Here is a 17,513-nt window from a genome sequence, read left to right on the forward strand (position 1 = left end):
ATAAAACTCATCCTGTTCCTCTAACATATCTGTCTATACACTAACAAGAGCTCCTGCCTCTAGAGGAAGCCCCCTTGCCTTTTTCCTGCTAATTATGAAATATCGTTGCCCTGGTGCCTTCCCATTCCTTATTTCTGCCTAGAAGATACAGTGAAATTGTTGCTAAGTAGCTGTGGTCTAAAACTCACGAGGCTTATCCCTGGAAGGTAAGTGAATAATTAAGAACTAAATCACTGCCTCTTCTAGGCTGGGGGGAGTACCTGACTGTCAGCTCAGGGCTAGGTGCAAATCACAGGACATAACCTCAAAGCACGGGATACAATGTATGATGCAAGCACAAGGTAACACTTAGAAGAGGAGGTTAGCAGATGTCTTGGTTGAAGCTTTTCAATACGGGTTCCTTCATAAGCAGACAGGCCCAGTGTCCCTGGGGCAGACAACACCTGTGCTGCTTTTGGGGAAAATCATAATGATTTCCACTTCTATTTCTAGATTTGTTGGCTGTGTACAAGACACGTTTTGTGGAAGAAATGAGCATGGGTGTTTATTTGAACTGCAGAGAGGTAAGAACTCAAAGGGGGGTTTATTTGAGGCTTCCATGTAGAAGCAGGGAGAGAAGAGTGCTGATTTTGTTGATCAAGGGATAGTAGAGCTCTTGGTTTTTCCTCCCTCAGTGGTTATTGGGTGGAGGGCCCAAGGAGTGTCTGTTTGGTGAACCTGCTTGTAAATTCATAGCTTCGAGGGAGCCAGAAGTCAGTAAGACATCAGAATCCTGTTAGCCTGGTTTCTACTGGTTTGAAATACCAGGGAGGTTTGGAGTGCTGCTGTGCCAGGCTCGCCTTGTCAGCTGCATCAGGCTAATTTCAAACCTGACATAAGCTGATACTATTCTTACAGCCTGTTCTACTGTGTGCACGTGTCTCTGGTAACTCAGGAGAAGTACTTGACAGACAGCTCTGGGAACTGCAGCAAACAGCATCAGCCCTGCAAAACTCCCTCCCAGAAGGGCTCTGTTTAACCCCAGGTGAGGCCCCAGGCAGGAAGGGAGGATTTGCAGGATGCTCTTCCTAATGCAGAGCAGGATCTTCTGTCCTAGGGCTGAGGAACTAGCTCAGGGTTTAGGCAATCGCATCCAGAAGCTTTTCCCCCCAAGTTTGCCTTCGGTTTGCCAGCTACAGCAGGGTGGCACTGAAGAAGAGCAGGCACACGTGCAGTGCTCTCTGGCTGTGTGTGCATCCATAGGAAGGCTCAGGGGACAAGGTCTCCTCAACCATAGCTCTGTAGCACATTTCACCCAAGTGCTGCGAAAGACTGGCAAACCTTTCCCTCCAGACCTTTCCTTCCAAGAGCAGTTGCTATTCTCCTCTCCATCCCTGGCTTTTAAGCACAGAAAGAACAAGGCTGGGATGAGGGTAGGGAATCTTAGACTTGTGGCACAGAATCAGGTCCTGTGAGCACAGACTTGACTTCTCAGCTCTGCTGCAGTTCCCTGGGCAATCTTTGAGCATGTCAGGGATCTCCCTGGGTCTTGGTTCCCATTTCTAGACTGGGAGTGGAATATCATAGTTCATGAATACTCCTGTATTTCTCTTTTTTTTTTTCCTCAGTTACTTGAGCAGGAACCAGTAAATACAAGGGCATGACATATGATAGTCTCTGATAGTCATGATACAGAGCTCTGGACAACACTGTTATTAAAGAAAAAAACCCAAACTGGTTTGGGTATTCTCTCTTTCTCTCTTTTTGGGTTATTTTTCATTTGATGTTTCCTATATTTCTGCTCTCCCCCCACCCCTGAGTGAAAAGCAGGCATTTTGTTTATATTTCTAGTTCCTCAGTGTCCCTGTTGCTTATCCTAAGTTTTATTTGAGCTGGTTGCAGTTTCTCCTAAGAAGGGGGTCATTGTTTCCGAGGTTGCTCCCTTTTGGAACAGCAGAGCCCAAGTTTTGCAGAATGAGTAACCTGCTAGACCTGTTTATTCCATAGACACTTATTTCAAAGGTGATTTTGGCTGGGAAAGAGAAGGCAGGGAGGAGAAGAGGTTTCCTGACTGCCTTAGGTTTTACTGGGTCGTGTCAGTTCTTATTTTAGGTCTAACAGAGCTGCTTCCAGGGCACTGTGTGGAAACACGGAGTACAGCCTCCAGGCACTGTTATGGTAAAGCTGATTGTATGAATCATAGAATCACAGGGGCTGGAAGGGACCTCCAGAGCCCATCAGGTCCCACCCCCTGCCAAAGCAGCTCCCCAGCTCGTATTGCACAGATCGGTATCCAGACGGGGCTGGAATCTCTCCAGAGAAGGAGACTCCACACCCCCTGGGCAGCCTGTCCCAGGGCTCCCTCACCCTCACTGGCTACAAGTTCTTCCCCATGTTGGTGTGGAACTTCCTCTGCTCCAACTTGCAGCCATTGCCCCTTGTCCTGTCCCCACAGAGCACTGAAAAGGGGCTGCCCATTTCCCCCTGCATCCCATACTTAAGATATTTATAAACATTAATAAGATCCCCCCTTAAGTCTTCTTTTCTCCAGGCTGAACAGCCCCAGCTCACTCAACTTTTCCTCATAGGGGAGATGCTCCAGGCCCTTCATCACCTGTGTAGCCCTTCTCTGGACTCTACTGCCTATAGATATCACAGAACAAGCTACTTCCAAAAGGAGAATTTGAGTGAAAAACCCCAGGCATTGGCCACGTACTAAGGGCCAGATAATTGTAATTATATAGTTAAAGCACTTCCCATTGTCTTGCAAATGTCCTCTCCAACTTATGGCAGCGTGGGACAATGGGGATTTTGTCTCTGGGTGATTCTTTCCTGGCAATTACTGTGGCATTTTGCACATACTCCTATATTTACAGTTGGGTTTAGAGTGGATTGGGTTTATCAGTCCCAATTGGAGCGTAGGGGGGAAAAAATCAGACCTGAATAAAATATCTCTCTGTCTCTTAAAACGAATGTCAGCCAATTAGTCCTTTTGGCAAGTTCAGCAAGATGTTTTAAGATCTTTTTCGTTATTTTAGTGCAATTTCCTACTTTCAACTAGATCTGGGAGCAGCAGCTTCACTGTAACAGTTGAATCCATTAATAGTTTAATATCTTAAGAGCCAGCTTGTTCTGATGAGATCTGAGTCCCTGTTTATTTTGTACATTTAAAAATATACCTAATTGCTGGGATGGAGTTCACAGCCATACTGGATACACAGCAATTGGTCTCCAGAGAGTGAAAGGAAAGATTGGCTAAGGGGAAGGAGGAAAACAGGCTGGATTTCATATTCCCTGTCTCTATTTTATTTATATATATATAATTATTTTTTTTAGAGAAGCAAGATCACACGTAAACATTTGCCAGGAAAAGCCCCAGTGTGTCCTGCCCCTGGAAAGGACACCCAGTTTGGTTGGTTCCTTGGGTTTGGGACGTTACTGGTTAGCTGGCTGCATTAATGCCCGTTCTGTGCAGGCTGGGTCTCCTCTCTGACTCGGCTTCCTCCCTGCGGTGGTTTCTGTGCCTGTCAAGCTGTGCCAAGGCAGCCTCTCCTCTCCCTCAGCTGGTATTTCAACAGTGTGGCAGCGTCTGGGCTGCACAGGACTCCTTCAGTGTGTGACTTTGCTTGGGGAGCAAAGTAGGTTCTCTCTCGGGCACTGGATTTGTGCCTTTCTTTGTGACCTGAGGTTTCTTCCTCAGATCTTTCAGCATCCCCTCCCCTTTCCCCCCACCACTTCCCCAGAATGAGATTTTACTCACCTTGCAGTCTGGGGCTGAACCAGTCTCTCATTTGCCATGAGGTACATCCAACAAGTCAGGATTAAACTCCCCCAAAACTGGTAGAGATTTACAATCCAGCTGTCAATCCAGAGGCAGGTATGCCCTACAGAAGATACCTGTCCTTCAGTCCTTGTACCTTCTGTCAGTTCTGCTTAAGAGTGAAGTTTCCCTCAGACTTTGTTTGCTCGGTTTCCAGAGTCACAGCAAACACAGTTTAAAGGAGCAGCTTTCCCTTTACCCAGATAAGTCAGTACAAATATGCCCTGAACGTCCTTTGCACTGCTTGTGCCAAAGGCTTAATGACAGGGCATTGTTAAACCTACCATATAAATCTTTAACAACTGGGTGAAACTTCGGTCCAAATCTGCAAACTCACATAAGTGGAAACAGTAAATGGTATTTGCTTACACTTTTAAGGCCCACTGGCTGAGAAATTGCTCTTGCTTTACATTATTTACAGCCAGTTGAGATGAAAAGACCTAAATGTTTATGACTATTTTTAGGCTGCCATTTTTTAAATTTCATTTGTGTTCACATACCTGGGCACTGGGGTGGATACAGCTGAGCCAACCTGGGTTGATTTTAAGGCCTTTTGGATCTGTTCATCCAAATGCCTGATAATTTTCTCCCTTGAAATCCTGTGATTTCTCATTTGGTTTGTGCTTACGGTTGCTGTTCTCGCCGCTGGCCCTTGCGTGCTGCTATTTGAATGTCCCTCCTCTGTGGGCAGCTTAGTGCCTGATGCTTCAAAGACAGAGAAATAAGCCTGTAATTCCTGTAGCTACATATGCAGTGCTATACTTAGGATAGTTTTTCCTCATCCTTCCATAACTCCCCTGGTATTTTTAAGACTACAGATTGAGTGGCTCTCACAAAAAGCATCGTGTTGCCTGCTGGATTTGATGTTAGTCCTCCCTTTTCTTTTACTTTTTGAAGTTCACTTGTTCACGGTGATGAAGTTGAACTTGTTCATCCCAAAGTATTTTAATTGGTCACAACATCCCCCTGCTCCTTTTTAAAACACAGCTCTATGTCCAGCCTATGGAAGGCCAAATGTTCACTGAGTAAAGCTTTGGTTAATCTGAGGTCAGTCATTATAGCTTCATGGTCACCAGCGTCCGTGTCCCTTTACATCAGCTGAGGGCCTGGCCTGGGCATAACGGGCTGTCAGCAATTAATCCTGTAATCATTAATCAAGGTCGCCATCAGACCTGCACACTCCTACTCTGTGAGCTAGCAGGGCACAGAAACCAGGGGTGTGCTGGAATTTGGGCTCCTCTGTGTCGCAAGGGTCACTGCAGGGTGAGTGCCTTACCTGCGTGTCCCAGCGCCGGTAGAGCAGGCAGGGCAAGGGACTTACTGCATTTTCCACTCATTTCACTGCTCCAGTGAGGCCTTTCCTGTGCTGCTATTTCGAGGGCTAAGTAATTCCTGCTTTTACAGTCCCCTTTTTGTATGTAAATCTCACCACCTCTCTTCCTTCTCTTCTCCTCGATTGGGCCATTCATCTGTTTACAAAAAAATGTGTGTTTTTCTCTTCCAGATGGGCAAAGTACATGGAAAGATGACGTCACACATAGCATAAGCAGGCTGCTTATTGGATGTTGTCTCTCACAGAGCAAGGAAGCTTCCCTGTGGCAAACCCACACCTCCCCGTGGAGTGTCAGAAGGTGCACAGGTCTGCTATGGGGTGACGGGGTTTTCCTTTGGGTTGTGGGAGTAGTGTTGGATTTTTCCCAATTCTTTCCCCAAGGAGAGGAAGTAAGTCTATAAAGGCTGTTGTTTACTGGGAAAGGAACACTGGCAGCACCATTCTTTGCTTACTCCTCCTGATGGAAATCAAGAGCAGCTTAACTGGGGTCAATGGAGTGGAAATCCTATAAACCCAAAGGGTAGCTGCTCCTCATTCCTGTTGCTCTTGCAGCTAACAAGGATAGTGACGTGCTGGTGTACAAATGCTCTTTTCCTCAACAGGAATTGGAATAGCAAGGAAACAGTGGACAAATCCTTACCCAGTGAAACCATTTTCCCAAAGAGCTCTACTGTTAGCATCTGCAGGTTACATTCATGATTTTTATCACTTTGGATTTCTCTTCTTGGTTTTGTTGGGGTTTTTTTCCCCTGAAAGAGCAGGCTTCTGGTCAGACTCCAGGTCTATAGGGCTTATGTTCTGCACAAATGATACCCTGCTCCCTAATCTCTGGAGAGCAGCCCATTGTGTTCTAACTGAAAGTTTGCAAAAAGCCCTGTGTAATTGCTCTCCTTGCATGGCCTGGCTCCACAGAAGACCTCTTGATTTTAGCTACAGCAGCCTGAAGACAGCTGCCACACCGTGCAGCATAGCAAAAGCACCAAATTAGCTGAGCTGGGCTGGCCTTTCTAAGGGTGTGAGGAGCCTTTCTAAGGGTGTGAGGAACTGCTGGATTCAGGTTTGAACATTCTGCAAGGGAAACGCACGCTGATGATTTGTAATGGACTCGGTATCACTCATCACATGGAAGCTCTCTTGTTTTCCTACTGATTTCTTTTCATGCTCACGAGCATTAGCTTCTGAATTCTTTTTATTAGCCTTCATTTGCAGCTATTGCTGTATCTTTCCTAAGAGGTGGCACCCGAAATTGAACATGGTCCTCCAAATGCAAATGCTCCATTGTTCAGTATTCTCTCGTTATATTATCTTCTGCATTATTTTTATATCCTCTTATTAATGCACCCACACACCCCATTTGCATTTTTTAACCTTTTTAAAAACGTTTTCATTACAACAATCAGCTATAAGGGCAATGAAGTAAGTGTAGAACAATAGAAGTGAAGAGTTTGATTCTCCTCAGACCTGGACCCATTTTAAACTTCACCGCTGACACTGATTTTGATTTACACTAAAAGGAAAGAGGGAGGATCAAAGCCAGCAGCCTGTCTACACTGAGACATCCATTTTTGATAGTTAGCAGGGAATGGTTTTGTTAAGTAGCTGCAGCATGCAATGTTGTTTGGAAAAAGCACTTTTTTTGGCTTTTTAAAATCAGGAAGGAGGCTTTTTGGGGACTGTGGTATGGTGATGGGAGGTGGCCAGAGGCACGGCTGCTCTGCTCCATGGGGAATCTTTGCCACCACAGCAAGCCACCTTTGGGGACAGACAGACAAACAGTTTTAAGGTGCAGCTGGGCAAGGTCACTGCTATGAAACAAGCGAGCACTTCTGTGGTGTCTGGCTGCAGAAGCGAAGTGTGTGAGTCAGGGCACCACCTGAGCAGCACTGCTGCTAGCCAGGGAGCAGAGGAAAGGGAAGGAATTCACAAAGCAATCATTCATGTCTGGCCTTCTGGCAGACCGCACCTTGGCAGCCTCTTTAATGTCTCCCTTCCCTAATTGCCTCTGTTTTACTTGACTCTGGATTCTCACCAGGAGTCGCTGTTCAGTTATTACCTGGCACATATCAACCCCATTGTCTCTGGAGGGACCCTTCCTCACACTGACCATGGTCTGCTTCCAGGGAAAGCAGCAAGGTGGGAATACTCCCAGGCTTCTCCTGTGTGTCTTGGTTAAGGCAATGCTTTACTTGCCCAGTTAAGGCGAGGTTTGTAAACATGGGGTGTGGTTTTGTGATACAGCTGATTTGATAAAATGGCTGGCTGCCAGTCAAAGACCTGAGTCTGCTCCTCCTGTCAACAGCTTCACGCTCCTGCTGCCTCTCCTGCTGCAGATCCTCCTGCTTGTTTGACTCCTGCTGGCACAGTCCAGGAGAATGACCTAGCAGAAAACTGGGTTTGGTGTTTTGTTTTGGTTTTTTTTTTTTTAATGGATTAGTTTCTCTGCCAGACTGACATCCTCTGATGGCTTGCCAAGGTGATGCTCATCTTAGGAGCATCAGGGCTGGCACAAGGAAGGGCTACAGAGTTGCTCAAGAGAAAGGAAAGATAGTAACAGAGTAGCGCTGCATTAATTCAGGTGATTGGTTGTAAATCCACACCTTTGTAACTTCCTATTTGGCTTGCACAGATTAACCACAACTGCCATCAAAGGAGGAGACTTTTCTTCCTCCTTTTTCCATTACTAGCAAGATCTGGTTGCAGGATTGTTGTTTCGTTTTTTACAGGTCACTTCCAAGGCGAGGAGCATTAATGGTAGCAATGGAAACACAGTGGAAAAGAGGGGAAAGCAAGAGACACAGCAAGGAATGGGTCATCTCTGGCAACAGCAGCAGTATGTTAGATCAGTAGCACAAGGTACTCATGAAATCACTTGCTTGGGTGCCCCCAGCAGCTGCACATGCAGCTCTATGCCAGCCAGGGCCCAGCTGGGAGAAGAGAAGGGGTGATGCCGGCCTCTCCTTCCTCAGCCGGGGCCCTGGGCTCATACTTGCCTCTCTGTTCCTCTGCCCCCCTCTCCTCATTAGCTCCCTGGCTGCAGCTGCTGGGGTGGTTTGGCCCTTGGTGGCCCCTCCAGAGAGGCTGCTGGGAGCTGCATCTGCACGCAGCACCATGTTTCTCCTGTACCACTGCCTGGGGGCGCTGTGGTTAACCCATTGCTTCACCCAGAAGCAGCAGGCTGATGGCTTGTGTGGACCCGGCAGAGGAATCATAGAATCATAGAATTGTAGGGGTTGGAAGGGGCCTTGAGATATCATCGGGTCCAACCCCCCTGCCAAAGCAGCTCCCTAGGACATATCACTCAGATAGGCATCCAGAGGGGTCTTGAATATCTCCAGTGAAGGCGACTCCACCACCTCCCTGGGCAGCCTGTCCCAGGGCTCCCTCACCCTCACTGTGAAAAAGTTCTTCCGCATGTTGGTGCGGAACTTCCTATGCATGTTCCTATAAGGAACATGTCAGATCATTACAGCACTGTGGTTATAACCATTTTCTGGGTTCTTCTGGCAAACTTTCCCAGAGCTCAGGAGCACTTGGAGGGGAAGCGCTGGGAGTCTGCATGCTGGGACCAGAGGAGCTTTTCCCTCCTCAGCCCAAGGGGACAAGAGGACCAAGACACACAACAGCGCGCTGAACCACGTAACCATTAGAAACAACAGCTCTTCTGCAGCGCTGTCAGTCCATGCAGGTAGAAATATGCTGTCTAATTACTATGTTAATTTAAAAGTCTCTGCCTAGTGCTTGTCCAGCTCACACAGAACCTCCCCTTATATGCAAAACAGGTTTGTTATTTAATGTCAGCTCGTGTACACACGCTGGCTGCTGGCTTTTCTTGGGGACCTGAGACGGCCGACGTTGCTGCCAACATAAATAATTTTGCAGGTTGGAATCCAGTTAGTAAGTGTGGTGAGCCTCCCTTTTATCTAATCCAACAGGAGTGTTTTGTTTGGGTTTTTTTTTTCTCCTCCCTTTGCTGTGACTTCCAGAAGACAGAGTGAAAGAGGTATTTCTTTTTCTTGTCTTTTCTTTTTTTTTCTAAATTTTTTTGTTACATTGGATGTTTCTGGGGACTGAAAAGATAACTACGACATTTCCTAGGCTTAAGTAGGAGTGCAGTTTGTGTATTCCTCCACCAGACACATGCTAAGAAAAAATACTGCTGCTTCATGTAATTCCTCTCTAGTGCTAAGAAACCCTGTGCTCTAAGGCAGAGGAGCTGCTGCCAGACTGAGCCACAGCATTTAAAAAGCAGAACTTGATTGATTATTTAGGAAAGCGTGTGCTGGGGAGGCTGAAATTCCCCTTGTGAGTGTGGTATAAAGTTTCTGTCACAAGAAAAACTTTCTGTTTCTAGAGTGGCTCAAAAGCAATCCAATTAGCAATCCAAATTCCAGTTTTGTGTTTTGCCAGTTTTGACTTCTGGATGGTTTAGTTTGTTTAAAATGTATTGTGGGACTGATAACTCTCTGGCTTTACACTGAGTGCAATTTACTGGACTAAATAAATGTGGGCTGCTCGTTAAGAAATCCTGTAGCCTGGATTTAGTGTGGGATCTGGTCTGGGGGCATAAGAAGGGTGGAGATGGAGTGCTCTGGTGCTGGGCTTGGGCAGGAACAGGCACAGTCGTGATGTTCAGCTGGGAGGAAAAGCTCACACAGAAAAACACACTGTGTGACAAGTGTTCCAGCAGCAAGCCAGGTCTCTTGTTGCAGTTGCTGAAGGGCTAAGGAAGTGCCCCCTCTCTGCAGTATCCCAATGGAAATGCTGTCTGTAAGCAGAACAAGAGATGTATTTCAGCATAGCACGTAGCTGGCTTTTATAAGACTGGAAAAGGCTGTAAGCCCAGGTGGGGTGTTGAGTAGTGAGTGACTGGACCTGGATTCTTATGTTTGCTCTGAAAAAAACAGAATTTCAGTTGGGTTTTGAACGTGACTCTTCTGGGCTTTTGTTGTTGTTGTTTCCCTCCAAACCCTTGCTGAGTTCTTGTTTGGGATGCAGCTGAATTCCTCCAAGAACAAGCTGTCTCTTGCCCAGAGCACTCTCGACAGGGGCCACAGGATGCAGCCCAGTATATTACTTCATTTCTGCTCGTTTGCTTTTAATTACATACTGCCATTTCAGCTTGGATCTGAACCTGTTAAGGACAGGTTTTGCAGATGCTGAGGCCAGGGGAAATGCTATCCCTTTTAGTCACTTTTCTTGGAGAGGGGTAAGGCAAACAAACATGCAAGGGCTCATCCTGCTCTAGAGTCCCTGTGAGCTGCCTCGAAGGACAGGAGTGGAAGGAACAGGTACCCTCTCCTGGCATCCACCAGCGTTTGTCCCTTACTGCAACTTGGGCTCCTTCCAGGCATCAGATCCATCAGCAGGTCATTTGTTGACAATTGTTATTTTTTTGGCTCTTCAGGTGTGCTGGCAGCAGCCTCTGCTTTGGAAATCATTACAGCTGTACAACTTACAAACTATGAGTAAGGGTTTCCTCCAATGTAACCTCCCCTTTCTCATATATGTTTTCACTGTGCCTATCTTCCTCCCTGTATGCCTAGCTCTGTCTGGAGGTGTGGTACTGTTTTTCAGTGCAGCTGCTTCCCTGTTGCCTTGGACAGGAGCTGCTGGCAAACATCTGTCTCCCTGAACAGGACATTCACAAGGATAACCCTCAGAAATAAATCCAAAACTCCAGTAAATGCCAGAGCACGGAAGGGAGCACTGGCTTGACGGCTACATGATGAATTCCCCCATCTCCTCACTAGCATCTCTGTCATCTGGGAAGATGTTACCAGCTACCTCTTTTTGTCCTAGGAAAAAAATTACTGTATCAACTCCACTTCCCCTTCCTTGCCTCTTTGCTTCACAAAGCAACAGCTAACTTTTCCCTCCAAGGAGACTGAATCGATAGGGGTCCGAGGAATTGTTGTTGGTTTGTGTACAGCTCTTTTTTGCCTTTGAAAATGGGCAGAGGTCAAGAGAAAAATAATCTCTCTTCAGTTGGCTGGAGAAGTAACTAAAGCAGTGCTTTTTTTTTTTTTTAATATATGTTAAGGACTTTAAGTGTATTTAAAGATTCTGTGTTTTGTGAGTCTGTGTGGAACTGTTGTGACTCAATCTCTGCTTGAGGCTCCATGAGGGAGAAGGTAGAAGACGCTGAATCCCGACTTTAGAGTTTCTCTGCAGATGGGTGCCCAGTGTGTGTGTGTGTATACATATGCATGCAGACATAATACCCACACTGCATGTAGGGAGTCTGTATACAAACCTGTGTATCTGTGTATACACACTCACACACACCCCTGCTTGGCTTCTGGATAGGTGGAAGAGCCACTTGGTTCTAGTATTTTCCTCGATTATAGCTGCGGGTGCTGTGTCCAGGAACCTCAGGCTTGTTTCTATGGCAGCTATTCCCTTTTAACATCCCACCTTCCCTCAATCCCCATGTGGCAACAAGAGATGAAGTGTTGTGACACCCACTCTGCACATCTCCTGGAGGGGCTCAGAGCATGGCTAGAGATGTCTGCCGATGATGGGCTCACACGGGAGCGATGCGGCTGCAGTGTGGCCTCCCTTGGTCTCTTGGCTTTGCACTGGGGGCTTTGTGGGGCAGCCCAGCTCTCTCTGCTCTATTTCTTCCTTTGTTTGTTTTTTATTTTTAATTGGCCTCCTTCTTGCCCTGCCCTGAAGCAGGATTGCAATACCAGAATGGCATCACGAGCAGGAATGCTAGGAAACCTGTGCTACACTAGACAGGCTGACTAATCTCCCTCTAAATAATCTCCCTTTAAATAGTCTGGAAGCACTGGAGTGAGCTTCTGTTTCAGGAGGCATGAGAACACAGCCACGACTGTGGGCTATATAAATAGCCAGATCCTTGCTGGTAAGTAGTGAACAGCACAGTTATCTGCTCCAGGAAGATCTTCCTATCCTCTGCATTTTGTTGCATGGATAGCTGTGATCAGACTCTGATCAGCCTTCAACAGAGCAGTGGTTGGCAGTGACAGTGAGTGAGCAGCCACCCTTTGGAGACAGGCCTCTGGTCCCTGTGGCTCTGCATCTGAGCAGCAGCAGCAGTGGGGCTGTGGCTCGCTGGTGCCTGCAGAGATGGCGTTAGCTGAAGCAGAGCAGTTCAGCCCCTTCTGCTGAGTGCTGGGAGTTCAGAAAGCTCACTGATATTTATAGCACCTGGAAGGTGAAAGCAAGGAATGCCTGAACGCTCACTGCCTAGCTATGGATCTGGATAGAGCGTAACGTGATGGTCTTGCCTGAGGACGGCACAGACAAGCCACGTTCATCTTCCCAACTCAATGATCAGCACTGTAAAAATTCAGAACTGGTTGAAACAGACTATGTTAGTTAAGCTGACTGATGTAATTCTTTGTTCTCTTTTAATTGGAACAGTGGAAACTGTTCTCCAGGTAGATACATGCACTCTGCAGCTGCATAACCAGTCTTCAGTGTGCCTCCATCTGGTCCTGAGTTACCAAGACAGCCTTCAAAAGCCTCTGATACATGGCCAATAGCCGCTCTCCCGCTTTCCAAGATTTAGGTAAATAGGAGAATCCTCAACGAAGAGCGCAGCGAGTCTTGTCTCAGCTGAGGTAGGAGGCATTTGAATTTCTTACTCATAGTGTATTGTCATCTTCTCCCTGCCATCCTACCCACTCAATGCGTCAGAGATCTAAGGCTTGAGTTTTTTCTTAAATATTTTTCCCCTCCCCTCTCTTGCTGAGCAGAGGATATTCAGACCTTCAGGTTTTGGTGCATCGTGTCAGAAATAATTTTCTCTTCTCTTTTTTTTTTTTTTTTCCCCTCTTTGCTTTTTTTTTCTTTCCTTTTTCTTTTTTTTTTCAAATTATTTCCTTTTTTTTTCCTTCTTTTTTCTTCCCTTTGTTTTTTTTTCCTTCTTTTTTCTTCCCTTTGTTTTTTTCTTTTTTTTCTTCTCTCTGCCCAGACATAATTCCCTTGAGCCAGTGGGTTTTTACCAGGGTAAACGAGCTCACAGGAGAGGCTTGGTGCAAGAGGTCAGAGGACTAAGTGGGCCTGAGGAGAGGAAGAGAGACAACGTGGGGGCATAACACAGAGAAGTTACACACCAGCAGCTTCCCTAAATGCCCCCTCGTGTTTACCTTCCTAATACTGCTTTTAAGTCACTGTACAGATCACAAGATTTTTGCCTGACCAGAAATCCCACCTGATGTGGTGGGACACCATTCAGACTGTTCTTTAATCTTACAGGAGGTGGGATGTTCTCTTTTCATGCTCAGTGCTTGCCACCATCCTCAAACAAGGGCACAGCTGGGGTCAGGGGTTGCCTCGGTGTGTCATTCCTACGGGATTTTAACTCAGCTTTGGCAAAGCAGAAGTTCTGTGCTGGGTTTTGGAAATGCCATCAGCAAAGACAGTAATGGTCTTCTGATGAAAAATACTATTGTGCTTGACTATCAACAATCTTCTGAATTACAAAGCAAACCCACAACAATCCCAGCCTGTGAATTGAATTAAAAAAAACCCCAAACAACAAAAAGCAAACCCTAGACAGCTCCTTCAGTAATTCATTTAGTGAGCTTTCCCTACGTCACTCCAGTGAGATCAGCCAGCCTGTTCCTGTGGTAAGCCTGTCTTGCCAGCTAGGATGCAACATGTGGGCTCTCCGTGGAGAAGGACAAGACAAAGCTGCAAGTAGCAGAAATGCTGTTTCAGTGCAGGACAGGTTCCAGCGAGCAGGGAGGGCAAAGCGCAGTGGAACCTGCCCCCTCACCTCCGGCGGGGCTGAGGGTGGGCTGAAATCCAGTGTGTTCTCTCCTCTCCCCACAGCACCATGGCTGCGGTCCCTGTCTTGGAGCAAGAGCCCTTGTTCCGGAATGGCACCTGGAGCTATCGGATTCCAGCCCTGCTCTACCTACCGCGTTTCAGCATCATCCTGGCCTTCGCCGAGGAGCGGGAGGATGTGGTGGATGAACACGCCAAGCTCCTCGCCATGCGCAGAGGCGTGTACGACCCAGCCACGCACCACGTCCAGGTACCGCTGTGGGGAGAGAATGGGATGCACTGCCCGCCCACGTACTACTGCCCTGTCCCCAGATGAGTTGTGTTTCCCCTCTTGCTGTGGGGAGAGGGCAGCTGCTGTCATGTGTCATAACTAGTAGGATTCAACCCCTTGGCTGGGCAGCTGTTGGGAGGACTAAAGCGGGGCAGGTGCGGCCCATTTTCTGGGGATGGCTTTGATGCATCATAGCAGAGCTGGGGAAGCAGGGAGAGGTGGGACAGAACTCCTGTTGCAACAGCGACGATGTGGAGGAGATGAAGAAATGGGGAGTGGTGCAGGGACAAGGAGGAGTGAATTAGTAATCGGTGACTATTTCACTTTAATTCATCTTCTTAGGACTAATTTCTGGTTTAAAACCCAATTGAGAACAGCTAGTCTTCCCACGCAAAAGTGTGTCGTCTGGTTTGTCTGTGCCAGTGAATTGGCTACCTTATTAATTCCCCAGTTATTATTAACAGTTATCTTGCTGGGTGACTGGGGGTGGTGGATACTCTATTTATAATCATTTTTTTTACATTTGCAAATGCATTAATGTCTTGGGGAGGGGGGGGTTGAGGAAAAAAAGTCATCGTATTTTTCTATTCCAGTCCTTCATTGGTGACTAGTTGTCTTAGATTAGAGGTTCTTAAGAGCTGGAGTCTGCCTAGGAGAAGCAGCCACTTGAGCACACCTGCAGTGTCATACCATGCAGGTAACATCCTGTGTAAGCCCCTGTAATTCAGTTAAATAGGGCTCAAGTTGCCCTAAGCTTAGTCATTTGTCCTCACTCGCTGGAGTTCCTTAAAATGGAAATATTAAATATTCCAAAAAAGTTAATTCTGGTTGAATAGAAAAGGCAAGACACGACCAAAAAGTGTAATCAGGGTAGAAAAACCTCATTAGTATAATCTTACTGGAAAATACTGCTTCCTTTACCAAACCAGTAACTCTATGTAGGGATAATTTTCTAATTGCTTTGCTAGGGTGAGGGATGTGGTTGTGTTACGCACCATTCATTGAACGAAGGGCAGGGCTTGCAGGGTAGTTATACCTGCTCTGTGACCTATTTGCTGCATCGGACAACTTGTGGTCCACATTTCCACACTGGTGTTTGTAAAGCCATGCACTCATCTCTGGGAAAGGTGTCTCAGTGTAGGCTGGGGGGGGCCCGTTCACATGTAGATCAGAGTGGAGCAATAGGAGTCTGAATGGAAAGGAACTGTCAGCATCTGAGGTGTTTGAAAGGGGCTCGGTTATCTAGCTGACTTGAGAAGAAGCACTGACAGGGCTTTGTGCCTGTACTGGTTCACTTTTGCCACTGTGTGTCATACATATTGGGGAGAATTTCAGAAAACTCAGCTACTGTAGTCTTTAAAACAGTGTCATCAGAGACCAGCTGCACTGAGATTCAGAGCTAGTGGCTCCTCAGTGAGCAGGAATCAAAAGGGACATCCCTCTCCTGCGCGGTGAAGTGCGTGTGCACTGTATCATCCAACGTTTGGCCATGCCAGGACATTGTGTTCCCTTTTATTTTGCTCTGCCCACTAACGTGCTTCTCTTCTCTTCTTCTCATGCTCTTCTGGAACTTTTACCAGGCCCCCTCACACTGTAAAGTGGATCTCTTTGTAACTGTGTTTCATTCTTGTCTCCCTTCACACCGCCCTGGCAGTGGAGTAGCATAGAGACCATCCTCAGCGCCCAGCTGGAAGACCACCGATCTATGAACCCCTGTCCTGTTTACGATGAAGTCTCAGGGAAACTGATCCTGTTCTTCATAGCCGTCCCAGGAAAGATCTCTGAGCAGCATCAGCTCAGGACAAAGATCAACCTGGTGCGTCTCTGCTACGTCACTAGCATGGACCAGGGCCGCACCTGGAGCGCTGTCCGGGATATCACTGAGGGTACCATTGGCACCGAGTACAGGAATTGGGCCACTTTTGCAGTGGGGCCAGGTCATGGGTTACAGTTGCTGAACGAGGCCCGGAGCCTTGTGATTCCAGCCTATGCCTATCGTATCTTGGATCCCAAGAAGCATCCCACGCCTCACGCCTTCTGCTTCATCAGCTCTGACCACGGGAAGACATGGGAGATGGGGCATTTCGTGGGGGGGGAGAGCGCAGTGGAGTGCCAGGTAGCGGAGGTGCACACCTGTGGCAGGAAGGTCGTCTACTGCAATGCAAGGAGCAGCAGGGGAGCCAGGATTCAGGCTGTCAGCTACAACCACGGGGTGGACTTCGAGCGAGGCCGGCGGGTTGAAACGCTGGTAGAGCCTCCCTCGGGCTGTCATGGGAGTGTGACCGCCTTCCCACCTCCCTCTCATGCCAGGTGCCAAGATAGCTGGTTGCTCTACACTCATCCTACAGACCCAAGGGGTCGAAGAGATTTGGGAATTTACCTCAACAAAAGCCCTTTAAATCCAGCAGACTGGACAAAACCAAGCATCCTCTTCAAGGGCTGGTGTGCTTACTCAGATCTGCAGTACATGGGGGTTGGTCCAGACGGCTCTCCCATGTTCTCCTGCCTCTTTGAGCATGGGACCCGCCAACAATATGAAGAGATAATCTTTGTAATGTTCACTTTGAAGCAAGCCTTTCCATCAGAGCTCTGACTCTGGAGCCTTTCCATCAGCATCCCTCTGAAAACCCCTTTTGCTGATACTTCTTTGTGCTGTCCCTTCTCATCTTCCAGCAAAAGGGGGTTTAGTGCTCCCCCTGTGCCCTCAGTTTGCCTCTGGCTTGTGGCATCTGTAGATTACAAAGTCTATTAAATGTACTAATGCCAAACATGTTTGGTTTTGTTTTCTGTCACCCCTTCTCACCGTTCCCTTTGGCTGCCATCTTCAACATCACATGCTCAAAACAAGCATGACCTTTTCATGGGGCCTCTTGCCTTGAGGTCTCTGACAGGCTTCACAGGGACGTGCATGCTGACTGCCTGCACCCAGAGGGGTGTAACTTTATGCTGAGCTGTATTTAGTTGTGGGGAAAGTGCTAGAGTGAGCGCTGGGCTTACTGCCCTGTACCTGCAGTTATCTTCTTCAGACACCTGCTCTGGCTCTGGTTCAGTACTGCTCCTTCTTGCAGGCAGCTCCAGCTTCCAGGGCTCAGTGGCTTCTCATTTCAGCAAGGCTGTGGGATGCTGTGACCTGGGGATGTTCTCTGCATGCTTCTGCAGTGAGTTTGGGGTTGCCTTGCTGAGTCCTTGGCCCCTCCAGGGACTTGTGTCTCACTAAGCCTTCTCCTTTCCTCCCATGCTGTATGTTCTCACTTTCTTGCCCTTTTCCTTCCACCGCGCCACGAAGCTGCGGTCTCTCATGTGTGAGGAAACCACAGCCTCCTGTGCCACTCCCTCTCCCCAGGCAGTGA

General features: G+C 47.5%; 1 protein-coding gene across 1 annotated transcript; it reads left to right on the plus strand.

The window, feature by feature from the left end:
- The first annotated feature begins 12,537 nt into the window (after window positions 1–12,537).
- On the plus strand, window positions 12,538–16,885 carry NEU2 (neuraminidase 2). The gene is made up of 3 exons (XM_084267617.1): window positions 12,538–12,669; window positions 13,938–14,142; window positions 15,818–16,885. The coding sequence occupies exons 2-3, from the start codon at window positions 13,942–13,944 to the stop codon at window positions 16,754–16,756; spliced, it is 1,140 nt and encodes a 379-aa protein (XP_084123743.1). The 5' UTR covers window positions 12,538–12,669; window positions 13,938–13,941; the 3' UTR covers window positions 16,757–16,885.
- Window positions 16,886–17,513: the final 628 nt, after the last annotated feature.

The sequence above is a fragment of the Gallinula chloropus genome (assembly GCF_964237585.1).
Source record: "Gallinula chloropus genome assembly, chromosome: 8".
In the NCBI taxonomy this organism is placed as follows: domain Eukaryota; kingdom Metazoa; phylum Chordata; class Aves; order Gruiformes; family Rallidae; genus Gallinula; species Gallinula chloropus.